The following is a 13,260-nucleotide window of genomic DNA, read 5'->3' on the forward strand; positions in this document are numbered from 1 at the left end:
CTGAATGTTTTGTTAATTTTTTTTATGCATTGGTACATCATATGATATTAACTGTGTTAATAAAGACCCTCGGGTTTGTCAAGTCAATGGATTCTGTCGGAAAACCAAGTAAAGCGGGTCAGTAAGTTTTATCCTGCTAGAGTTGATGGCTGAAGCAATATTTTTGTTGTTGTTGTTGCAACAACTTTATCCTGCTATTGGGTAAGATTACTCCAACCAGGTAGTCCCAGCCACAAATTGAGTGGCAAAGAGAATGTGAAAAACTACATGTAGTCACAACATTCAGATTTTTATTTTTTTTTAATTTAATTATATTGTTTTCATGAAACTTTTTCACAGTACTGCTGGAAACCAACAAGGTTGAAACCCATACCTCACTTGGACATGTGAGCTTTCAAGTGCTGGACATGAAAGCTAAAAGTTGATCCATACAATGAAATTACTTCCATCAATGGGACAACTACCAACAGGACAACTTTTCCCAGCAATGAGGCAGCGGCTGGTGCCAATTGAACTGTGATTGCAGGCAATGAAACGGTGACAAGCGCCAGTGGGACTATAGTGGTTGGGAACAACTTTGTGACTGGTTCCATTAGGATTGTGGTTCCACGCAACCAAACTGTGGTAGTGTCCAACAGCACTGATATTGTGGCCATCACCAACTTGACTGTGTTTGTGAGCAATCAGACAGTGAATGGTACCTTGATGTGGGCAGTAGTCAGTGCCAAAGCTGTCAATAGGACAGTGATTGATGTAAAGACTATTGCCAGCACCCTTGAAACTGTGGTTGCTGGCAACAAGACTGTGGCAGCCACTCCTACCAATAGGAGTGTAGTTACTCCTATTGGAGTAACTACACTCCAATAGGAGTAACTACACTCCTATTGGAGTAACTACTCCAATAGTTACTCCTATTGGTAGGAAACTACTCTGTAGCTGGTCCCCATGGAACTGTACCTGTAGACAAGACAGCAGCCAGAGACAATGAGATTGTTGGCAACAAAACTATGGCCAGTACCAACAAAATCTTGGTTACTGGCTATATGGCTGTGGCTGCTGCTGGAAATAATACTGTGGTTGTTGCCACAAAGAAAAATATGGCTTCTGGTAATGTGACTGTGGCTAATGCCGTCACCTTAACTGTGGTTGACGGAAACAAGAGTGTGACTGGTGCCATCTGGACTGTGGTTGAAGGAAACCAGGTAGTGGAAATGTTGAGCAGGATTGTGGTTTCCAGCAATCAGACAGTGGCCAGCTCCTGCAAAACTGTGACTAAAACCAATGGCACACAAAGGACGGTTGCTGTGGAAACCAGACTGTTGAAATGGTGACTGTAGGCAATATGACCATGGCTGCCACTAATGGGACTGTAGTTTCTGGCAATGAGAGAAGTGTCTGCAACAATGAGACTCAGGCCAGTGCCAATGTGGCTGTGGGCAATAAAATGATTGAAAGCAGCAACAAAACTGCAGTTATTGGCAATATGATCATGGCCACTACTGGAAAACATTCTGCGGTCACTTGGCAATGAGTCTGTGTCTGCTAGCATAAACAAATCTGCCTGTTGCTGGCAATATGATTAATGGGACTATTGTTCCTGTTAAGGCTAAGGTTTGTGACAATGGGACTCTGGCTGGTGCCACCAACAGAATCTTGGTTGCCACTAACTGGATACTGGTTGCTGAAAACAAGACTATTGCCAGCGCCAATGAAACTGTGGTTGCTGACAACAACAGAACTGTGATGGTGGGTAATGAGACAGAGTCCAGTGCCAACAGAACTGTGAACGTTGCAGGCAACAAGATTTTGACTTACACCAATGGGAGACTGATTGGCATCAAGCCCAGCATTGCCACCACCAAGGGGATTATGGCAAACGTTGCCACCACCACTATCGGAGTCGCTGTCAAGGGTGCCATCACCATTGTTCCCACAAGGGGGTGCTGTGGCCGCCGTCAAGAAGACTGGGAGCAGGAAGACTAAAGAACTTTTTAAGAAGCTTCTGAACTTTGGAATAGGAAAGCTCATAAATTAAGATTTTGTATGACCATGTCCATGTGAAATAAAATTACTTTAATCCATTTTGAGATGGATGGTGGTTATTGAAACACAAAGTGAATATGAAATGAACACATGTCACCATGGTTAATTGATGACAAATGATGAAAAATGTGGAACATTTCAAATGTCTAAACAGTGCAAACTACTACACTGAGCTGCAGTGCAACCTTTTGACCACAACAGTTGACTCTAATCTGTCCCTTTCCATGTTGTAGCACGAGTCCTTATCCAGGTCTCCCAGTAATGTTGAAATACTTTTGTGCTCTAACAAACTGGCATCAAAAATTGAATCCTTAAATAACCTGGCCTGAAGGCATGCTCATTCCCACTTGATTACAGAGAACAAGTTGGGGATTTTCTCTATGAGCCATTTATAGCCTTAAGACATAACAATAAAAAAAATAGTTTTATTGAAGACTTATTAGTTCAAACTGACCTATCTAGACAAAATTTTCCATCAATGAGCTCTGCTTGCATATTTTATAGAAAACAAATCAATTCAGTTGAACTCAAACGGTTCTATTGGAACTATTGATCGTTTAACCGATCAGTAATAACCCTCGTGTTTTCATAATTAGACAGAGGATGAAGGCTGAGAGCAAAATTGCGTACCTAAAGATTTGACTATCAAATGTAGATCAATGTTTATCTCTGAGAAACAAACGCAGAAAGGTTTTAGGTGCAAGTAGGTTTGGAAGAAAAAAATCAATCAAAAGGAGGAACTTTCAGGTCCATGAACATGACCTGCTGCCGTCGTAGAACAAGACCAGAGCGGGGTTTATGTTTGGTTCAAATGATGGTTTAATTAGTTGCAACCATCTTGGATTCTGCTCTGGGTTCTGATGTTCCGTCAGCTGGTTCTGTGGTACAGTCTGGACGTCTTGGTGGTTTCTATCTTTGGAAATCACAACCGACACTGAAGAGACACTAAACGTAATCCTGCCTGATAATTTGGGGTTTTGTCTTGGGTGCAAGAAGACCATGGAAGCAATATGAAACTTCCTGGAACTTTAAAGATTAAAGTATTAAAAGTACAGTAAACAAAAACTATTTTGCAACTGAATTGTAGAGTAATGGGTCAGGCCTGGTTTTCATTCCAACTGTATTTCTTCCCACTGGTTTCATGTCTCACAGGGCTGACCCAGCGTTGGGAGCCGCCAACCACAGTATTTTAGCTAAGGGTGCCATGTTTCATTATATGGCTGTTAAGGAAGAAGGATTCGAAAACCCTGGTGCTTCTTTTCTTTGTAAGAGTCGGTGCAAAAACATTCTGCCTAAAATATAACCGGCTCGACCCAAGAATGCATCGATTTCAGCAGCTTACTGCGTCCTAAGCTAGCAGGATCCTTACCTAAGAAAAAAATGATATTTGACAGCTCGCATTTAAAGCGGATTTAGTTTAATACTTAATGCATTTAGACATAATCTATCAACCCAAGCGGCATGTGTATAAGATTGTTTCAGCTCAGTAATGAAGACCTGTACAAAACATATTTTGTTCCTTAGAGTGACAAGTTTGCGCACACAGCCTCCGTCAAAGACATGCAACAAAGGACATCATGTGTTTTCTTGGTCTGACGTTTATTACGTCAAACGGCCGGCTTGTTCAGGTGTCAATGACATCATTTTGCAGCGTAGACAAGCTGACAAGTAATCATACATGCATAATGTGAGCAGTTGTTTGTGATTAGTGGAGAAACGCAACAATTATAATCCCTCTTGCAGGCCTGAGAGCCTCGGCTCTGCCAGCTCGTCAAGATCCCAGATAAACAACGGCTTTGCTTGTTGCGCGCAGGCAAAAACGCGGACATCTTCAGAAAAATCTGTGTCCGCGTCAAAAACAAACAATCCCCACCACATGCACTCTGGCACAGCGTGAGTCCGTAGTTATTGCACTGGAAGGCAGACTAATAGCTCCCCATGTCCTCAGCTGAACTGTGGGGGAAACCATTCAAAGCAGTTTACACGGGAAAGGAATGAGCAGCCCAGATTATAATAACAGCTTCATTCATTAAACGCTGTGCCAACACACGCCTGCTGAGGGGAACGTCTCCTGCTCTTCAAAGTAATTCTTTTTTTTTTTTTTCTTTCAGAAGTTGCGCTGTCCTCATCTCACCTCTGCAGCTTCACAACTCAGATTTGTAAGGGAGAGAGTTCGTTGTTTGCTATTTTACGTCTCCACGGATCACCTGCTGCTGTTTCCATTACAAATCTGCTCAAACCTTTTCCATATAATGTAAAAAAAACAAAAACAACATATTTTCGTTTCGTTTCCATTAAACAAGAAGTTAAATTAAAATCGCACGTGAACAAGCTAGTTAACACTAGCTTGACAACAAGTCAAACTCACGCAGCGACGGATGTAAATGCTTACATGAGATATACTGATAATTCAGCCAAGGCGTTCGCGCTCATTATCTATCACCCAATCAGAGGAGACCTCAGTGTCTTATTCGGCGTTTTAAGTGACAAACTCCTTGTTCGGGGCGGCTGTGTGGCGGCTTGGGGAAATTGTAGTCGGTAGTTTCACAGAAAAGCTATGAATTCAAATGAGACACAACTTTTTGTGAAAAAAACCCCAAACATCCTCCTACTACTTCCTGTTGTCTCCTTTGTCGTCTCCGCCAGTGGTAACATGCAGATGGTGATCATGTGACTCGTGTGATGTGAAAAAAATGTTTCCGTTACAGTTTTGCGAAATACATCTATTTCGATAAGGCCAAAAAAAAAACCCCACTTCATCCTACCACAAAAACCTTTCTATCAAAAAAAATTTTTTTTTTCCCAAATTGTTGTTTCTATTAAATTTATTTTCATAATTTCAATTTGTGCAATTCTGTGGTTAATGGAAACGCAGCAAGTGGTAGTAAGAATGAGTGTACTGTAGCTGTGTTTCCATTCACCGTATAATTGCACAAATTGGAATTCCGAAAATAAATTTGCTTAATGGAAGCATGTCGATTAAAAACAAAACAAAGACATTTTCTGTATTGAAATAAGAGTATTTCACAAAACTAGAGCATTTACACTTTTTTTCTACATCACACAGTCGTGTGACCAACAGCTGGACGTCACTGCTGGTACAACTTGATACATGTGGTGTCTGTGACCTCAGGACACGGTCAGTATTCTGGTTTGAGAATCTCTCGGTCTTATCTTGGCATTTTCCCTGTGATGTGGTTGTTGTTTTCATGACCTCCCACGCAAGTAATTCACAATCTGAGCGTGAGGCGGCGATAGTAAGAGTCAGCTTCTCTGATTCCGGGGCCACGCTGGAAAAACTGATGGATTGTACTTCCCTCCAGGTTGGGGGTTAGTCTCCACCTCAAGCGGAAGGAAACGTTTGTGTATCTTGGTGTTTTTCTCACAAATATTGGTAAAATGGAGATGGGCTGGGGCTTCCGCTGCTGTACTCTAGGCTCAGCTGAGCCCTGAAGCATTTTATTTAACAGTCCTTCCAGGTCCAAAGACTCACCTATGGTCATGATAAAAGAAACCAGATCCGAAGAAGATCCAGCACTCGCTGCAGGTAGTAGGTAGATGGACGGACGGTTGGACAGACGTCATATTGCAGAATACAAGTCTACATAAACACTTGAGGTCTTCAGAGCCCAGCAGCTAGAAAGATGCACAATTATGTCTGATTTTAGCAATTTAGAAATAGTCCAACAGAAGATTTTTAGAGCAACAAACCTAACTTCAAAGTTAAGTCTACACACAGATCTTCCAGGGTCAAGACTCAGTGTTACTTCTATGTAACCCCAAATTAAAACCTAGGTATTTTCTCCACTTTTTTGGGGCGGGGGGGGGGACAAAATTTAACTCTCTGAGCTCCAAGGGATTTAAACGTCTGCTGTGTTTTAGGCTAGTTAAATGTCTCACACGTGATTAAAAACGACAAATCATTCAGAAAATACAAACTAAAACTCCAACGCAGCTTCATTTGATTTTAATTTGAGTACAAAAAAACCGACTTGCATTCTACTCTCTGCATGTCGCAGCTTTAACACCAACATGCAGATGAAGACTCGGTGTTTATTTGAGAAAATAGTGGCGAACATGATGACATGCTTTTGTATATTTGTACTGAGGGATGGAAACAAATTTTATTTCTAAATCTTTTATGGCACTATTGGCCTTTACTGAACAGTAAACAGAATGGAGGCGTGCAGCGGATGGTCCGAGACCGGGAATCGAACCAACAACGTTGAGGACTGTAGCCTCCACATATAAACCTAACTTATAAAGAATATCATTTTGATTGTGTCCCTTTATTTTTACCACAACAAAAGAAAATTAACACCAACATACCAAGCAAATGCGTATCTAAAATCATGTAGTAGAATAACGGCCATTTTTAACTAATCTTGAGCATTTTTTCAATTGGGATCTTGAAAGCACTGAGCAGCCTCTCTTTCTCTCTCTGCATATAAATATAGTAAATGTTGTTACATTATATTGTAGAAATCAGTTGTCGTTTAAAAAGATTTTTTTTTTTTTGGTCAAAATGCCCCACTTTTGTTCATCTTGATTAATTTGTAAAAACAAAAATACGTTTTTTTTCCCACCGTGTGTCCTATTAAATAAGAATTCCCTGCTGTTGGAACTTTAGCTCATTACGAAGTTTACTGCAATATTTCTTTCATCACAAGTTGTTTCGAAGTCTAGGGGGAAAAAAAGTTGTTCCCGTTCTTAGAAGATGAATTATCGTGCCACAGTCAGTTCCGTCATCAGATGAGAGTTGAACATTTTAGCTTTTTCTGTCATGTTAACACATTAGATGAATGAAATCAGGCTGAATTGGAGAATAAGTGTTATAACAAAAATAACAATAAGAAAAATGAGCCAAATTCAGAAGATTATTCAGCGTTAATAATCTTTTAAGCGTAAGGATATTTCCACTTGCAGGCCTCCTTTATGACAATCTCGCCTTATTAAGATCATTTTTGTCTCTTTCTAAGTTTCTTTTCTCTTTTCTCATCTTTGATGTCATTTCAGTGTAGAAAAAAAAAATCAGAAAATCTACAACAGATCATGTTTGGCTGGGACGAATTAGGTGTTAACATCCTGTCGTTTTCTGGTTGGGTGTCGCCGGGTTCAAATCCCAGCTGGAGCCTTTCGTCACGACGCACTGATAAAACACAACGCAGCTCACGGATTCCAGCTAAAATCCCTTTGAGTTTTTGTTTTGTCAAAAATGATTAACATTAACAAAGAATGTGTTGCATAAATATACAATAGGAAAAATGAGAATACCAATTATAAGATTTTTATTGCTTTGACACCAACATAACTACACATATTACTGAGAAGAGCATAAATACTTCATTTAAAAAAAAAAAAATTATGTTCAAAATTTATTATTGCTCAAGAGAGTTGCATGTTTGACTGAAAAACGGCTGTAAATCCGCCAGGGGATTTAACGATTCTGTCATTCTGGACTCACTAAGTCAGCCTGACCTTCTGCCGCAGGACAAGCGGCGTCGACATCACATCACCCCTGCTCTGGAGCAAAGCTCTTAATTTTTCATTTCCACCTTAAGACCGCGGATAAACAGAACATCTGGTTTTAATCTCAGCAGCCGTTAAATAAATCTTCTCAAAAGCAACACGTTTCCCCCTCTCAACTCCGCGCGTCTTGGCGCGCCGCGCGCCCTGGCGCCGCTGGAGACCGCAAAGGGTTAAACGGGGTGTTAAAGCAATCCCTTTAACAGGCAGGTGCCCCCACTCGGCCCCAACCCCAAGCGGAGCTCCGACTTATTAAAACAGCTTCTTCCTGCATCGCAGGAGCAGCTCCTAATTGTCTTATTGCGAGCCGCTTGGCGAGTGATGGCCGCAGATTAGGGAGCGAAGAGCAGACAGCCAGCGCCGCGACTTCACCGGGACTCATCGGCTCGGACCGCATCAGGTTGCTTCCTGTCGCCCGGCATTTCTTTGAGCAAGTGTAAGTGGGTTGTTTTTTTTTTTAAGGGGGGAGCTGGATCACAGACCCGCAGCTCTGTCTCCGATCTTCACCACTTGTCGAGTTGAGATGCGCTGGATGCTGTTTCCACGGTGGATCTGGTTCCTGGCGTGCGCGTCCGCGCGGATGGAGCTCGGCGGCGCAGCTCTGCCCAGTGTCACCTCCTCGCACGCGGGCATCTGCCCCAATGAGATGAACCCCAAACTGTGGGTGGATGCCATGAGCACCTGCACGCGGGAATGTGAATCAGATGAGGTAGTTTACCTTTTTTTTTTTTTTTTAAATCACCGGTATGCAGAAGAGTTTTAAAGTTTGATATTTGTATTTTAGGGTTATAAAGTGTCTTCAAAATTATTCACACCCCTTGAACTTGTTCATGTTTTCTTTTCTTACGAGTACAGATTGAAAAACCGACATAATTGCAATAGGAACGGAAATCGACACATCGCGATCTTCCTTTTTCCTTCTTCTTCTACTTTTTTTTTTTTTTTTACAAATAATTTTTTTGTGTGTGCCTTTAGCCCCAAATTGAGCTATTTGGAAAAAAGCTAATGCTCAGTCAGAGTACTACTGATTCTTAATATGATTTAAATCTGGACTTTGACTGGGCCACTCTCAACACCTGCATCCTGAATGAGCTGCACTATTTCCTTATTGATCTGCCTTTAAATTTGCGGTCAGGTGAACCTCCACCCTTGAGGCTAAACTTAAGTCTCATGTTTTTGCATCCTCCATGCATCACTCTGATGACTCTGACCAGCTTCCTGTCAGTCTACCTGCTCATGATGCCGCCACCATGTTTTAGGCTTGTTGGCAGTTTTCTGTCACACAGTGTTTTCTAAGTAGCTCTGAACCTTCAAATTTGATCTCCTCTCTCAACGTTTATCTATAAGTCATCTGAAATTAAACTTCTTATGGCTTTCTTACAACAATGTTTCTCTCCTGTTACTCGAGTAGTGGTGCACAACTACTAGTTGTCTTGTCAACCTGAGCGTAGATCTCAGTTCTTCCCGTTACCCTGGAGCTGTCAGCTGCTTCTCTGCCTAACACTCTTTTTGCCTGGCTTCCATGTAGGTTTGGAGTTGTGCTCACTCTTTTCAATCTTGGAAAATCAATTGAAAGGTGCTTCATTGAGACGTTCAAAGCCCTGCGAGTAACTTAAATTGCTTTTAAACTTTTTCTCTAGCCACTCTGCTGTGTTCCTTGGTCTTCCTTATGTTGCTTGTTTGCTAATATTCTTTAACAAGCCTCTGAAGCCTCTCCCATACTTCATCCAAAGTGTTAAACTCGATTCTCATTCTTGATTGTCCATCGACCATATAATTGTGCAAATTGACATTTTAGAAAAAAATTGACTTTTGATCAAAAGATTTGGCTCTAGGATGGGTTGTTGTTTTTTTGGCTGTATCAAAATGGGTTTATTTCACAGAACTGTAATGGAAACACTTTTTTTATATGATCACCAGCCTCTGGCGCAAAACACAAAGAAGACGGCAACAGGAAGTAGATGGGGGATCGTGACGCGGCATGTTTTTTAATGACTCATCGTGTGAACAAATGTACATGTGGTTTTAGTTGTGCTTCTTATTTAATGGAAACACCACAAATGTGAAATTGTGATTTTCAATATTAGCGGAATATTGACAAAGTTTTGCGCACATTTGTTATGGAAACGCAGCTATTGAGGTAGATGCGTGATGAAAATAGTCTTCTCCTTCTTGACACAGGGCTCTGGTCGATCTATTCGGACAGAGCTCTTTGCGATGTATTGTGAGATTGGTCAGACATTTGCGTACGGCAATGTTGGTCTTACGCGTCAGTCCACTCCCACTATCTGGTTTGTGTGTCTGTCGGCGACACAAATACTTCTGAGGATTGTTTATCATGTAGATCAGTCAAGTTGAGGAATTAGGTACATTTGTACAATTCTTCGTCACATGGCATCGTCATGCTCAGCCAACATTGTCCCTTCCTCCACCTGTTCAGTGAATTTATACATGTTCATCTCTAAGGCTCCTGCCGCTATGTCTTAGTCTGAAACCATGATGTATACTGAAACGGAAGAAGTGTTCCCCAGGTGGTCTGCACCATGTATGAAAGGTTTGTGTGTAAATACAAAGTTCCTGCAACCCTTTGACACTGCATCGACTGTTTGGCTACGGATGAAACATGAGAGAGTCTTAAGTCCTTCACAAACCATCTTGATTAACAGTAAGAGTAAAATACACACAATTGGACCCTATATGCCAAGTTACATGAGTTCTGAAGGTAATTAATTGCAGTGGATTTTACTTATGGGTATAGAAAGCTAAATAGAAATCCATGCCTAAGATTAGTATTTCTTTAAAAAGAAATACACAGAAAATCAAGAATTGTTTAACACCCACTTTGAAGTAATAATCCCCATAACTTCTCCCACTGCTTATTTTGTGAGTGTGTGTGTGAGCGAGCGGAAAGTGTGTGTTGTAGTACAAGAGGCTGCATGACTGTAAAGGGATGTTACAATGTTTTTATTCTGGTGAAATATTGGTGAAAGACCAATACTTTATTTTGGTCTTTCACATAAAATCCAACTAAAGGAGTTGAAGCTTGAGTTCGCAACTTGACAAAATGTGAGAAAGTTCCAGGTGTCGGGCTGCTTTGCAAGGTTTCGTATTGTTTTTGTTGATTGCAGTGTGTGAAGCACTTCCTACTCCTTACTTGTAAAATCCACCCCATGCACCGAACATCCTTCATGAGCAATCTTCTCTTTGATTCTTACAGGAGTGTGAGTCCTTTGAAAAGTGTTGCCAAAATGTCTGTGGGAACCACAGTTGCGTTGCTGCCCGCTACGTGGATGGGAAGAAGGGCCCTGTGGGAATGCCCAGGGAAGCATCGTGTGCCAACTTCATGTGCACCCAGCAGGGCTCCGAGTGTATCATCTGGGACGGCCAGCCCGTGTGTAAATGCCGGGACCGTTGCGAGAAGGAGCCGAACTTCACCTGCGCCTCAGATGGCATGACTTACTACAACAAGTGTTTCATGGATGCAGAGGCGTGTTCTAAGGGCATCACCCTCTCAGTTGTCACATGTCGATTCCACCTCACCAACACGAGCCCTTCGCTTCCCCAGGTGACCACGCTTCGTCCTACGACCGCCCCCTTTCAGCCCACCGTCCCGCTACAGATGGAACCTGAACAACCTGTGTTGGTCACCAGCCCCGTTCATCAGACCGTAAACGTGGGCGAAATAGCCAGCTTCCTGTGCGATGTCACCGGTCAACCCCGGCCTCAGATCACGTGGGAGAAGTGGCTGCCCTTGGGAGTCGTGAGGGTGATAATGAGGCCCAATAATGTGTTGGGGAACATGGTGGTCACAAACATCGGCCAGCTGGTCATCTATAACGCCCGGCTGCAAGATTCTGGGGTCTATACCTGCATGGCTTGGAACCCATCTGGTTCAGTCCAGGTCCACCACCAGCTCACTGTGCTCTCAGCAGAGGTGTTCAGCACTCTGGGGCCCAAGAACCTGACTCGCTGCCTCCCTGAAGAATGCCAAAACCCCTTTGACAGCCAGGAGGACTGTGGAACGGAGCTGGAGAAAGTCAGCTGGTATTACGAGCCCAAATCCAACAACTGCTTTCCCTTCAGACACTGCCACAGCAGCAATGACCAGCCGCCCAGAAAGGTGTTTGACACGTACGAGGGTTGCATACGGTGCTGTGGACCGGAGCTGTCCAGGCCCTGCGGACTGCCCGCCCTGCAGGGCCGCTGTAAGGCCTATGAGCCCCGGTGGGCGTACAGTACCACCATGGGCGAGTGTCAGCCCTTCGTCTACGGAGGCTGTGAGGGAAATGACAACAACTTTGAGTCAAAAGAGCTCTGCGAGGAGATGTGCCCCTTCCCAAAAAACCACCGCTGCAAAGCTTGCAAGCTGAGAGGCAAGATGGTGACTAGCTTCTGTAGGAGCGACTTTGTGGTCTTGGGCCGCATGACGGACATTATGCAAGAGAAAGACTCAGGCCACGCCCTCTTGACTGTGGAGGAGATCTTTAAGGACGAGAAGATGGGTTTGCACTTCCTCGGCAAAGAACCTCTCGAAGTCACTTTCCTCAACATGGACTGGAACTGCCCATGCCCAAACATAACGGGCGCGGCCGCGGAAGGTCAGGTCATCATCATGGGCAACGTCAGCGAAGGAATGGCCGTCCTCCAGCCCGAAAGCTACGTGGGCGCCTCCAGTCCCCGTCGGGTACGGAAACTGAAAGAGGTCATCTCGAAGAACACCTGCGACATCCTCAAAGCAATCGCCAACAGCCCTCAGTAGGTTTCTCACTGCACAAACGTAGACTTGACAAAACTGAACAAACTGTTGTGAGCTCGACCTCAATGAGGCGTTGTTTGAATCTTTTGATTCAAAAGGTTATGTTTCTTGGAATGTTTTGCTAATTTTTTGTCCCCCAGTTGTATCTTGTTCATCTAGGATTTTGTATATTTTAGTTTCTGTTTTGCCTAATAAAACAAACTAAATGAAGATGTCCTTAATTTTTGTCTTATTGTGCTGTGAACAGGCATCTGCATTGCAGATTTATTTTGCTTTTACTTTAGTCAAATCTAATGGTGTCAGATCGCTAATGATAACCTGAAAACACTTAAATGCAGTGTTAAATTGTTTTATTTATTTATAGAAGAAAAAAAATCAACCTTGTTTAAGGTGAAAATTTGTTAAACTATAAAAGTGAACAAATTTTTAAATTACAAAATGTAACAAATGCTAAATAATAAAATTCCTGCAATTGACCATAATTTTTGGAACGTTGATTTCAATCAACATCTCAGTATGGAAACGGTTACAGAGCCATTTCTAATCTTGATGCTTTTGTATTCACCCAATTTTTCTGTCCAATATAAAAACAGAATTTATGATACCAAAAAGAATAAGCAGAAACAACAGAAATTTATTGGGGGCCAATCATTTTTCACTGCACTGTAGCTTATTACTAATTATTGTTACTTTTCATGACCTCCAGCAGAATGGAGAACAGATCTTTTTCTATTTTTCATATAATTTAAATGGCCTTGTATGTGTATAGTCTATTGTTACAGCTCTACTTCCTATCAAGAACTTTGTATATACACGTTATATCAAACCAACATGTTAAACATAATATAAGCTTTGATTTGTTTAATTAAAAATGATTTGTTATTACAACTTTGTTGGGTTTTTTTACAACCAATTTTGTACTATTTTTTTACTAA

The 13,260-nt window shown here is 42.1% G+C and overlaps 1 protein-coding gene across 1 annotated transcript; it reads left to right on the forward strand.

Annotated features, from left to right (window-relative positions):
• Nucleotides 1-8,092: 8,092 nt before the first annotated feature.
• On the forward strand, nt 8,093-12,387 carry LOC102231621 (WAP, Kazal, immunoglobulin, Kunitz and NTR domain-containing protein 2-like). Its single transcript, XM_014472728.2, has 2 exons — nt 8,093-8,278; nt 10,787-12,387. Exons 1-2 carry the CDS (start codon nt 8,093-8,095, stop codon nt 12,326-12,328), a joined length of 1,728 nt encoding a protein of 575 aa, XP_014328214.1. The 3' UTR covers nt 12,329-12,387.
• The last annotated feature ends 873 nt before the right edge of the window (nt 12,388-13,260 follow it).

Source organism: Xiphophorus maculatus, chromosome 10 (assembly GCF_002775205.1).
Source record: "Xiphophorus maculatus strain JP 163 A chromosome 10, X_maculatus-5.0-male, whole genome shotgun sequence".
In the NCBI taxonomy this organism is placed as follows: Eukaryota; Metazoa; Chordata; class Actinopteri; order Cyprinodontiformes; family Poeciliidae; genus Xiphophorus; species Xiphophorus maculatus.

Excerpts from the sequence above, each read along its gene's own strand:
- LOC102231621 (XM_014472728.2), top strand. The coding sequence starts at position 8,093 with ATGCGCTGGATGCTGTTTCCACGGTGGATCTGGTTCCTGGCGTGCGCG. Across the intron at positions 8,279-10,786 it reads GGGAATGTGAATCAGATGAG|GAGTGTGAGTCCTTTGAAAA; the intron begins GTAGTTTACCTT and ends TGATTCTTACAG.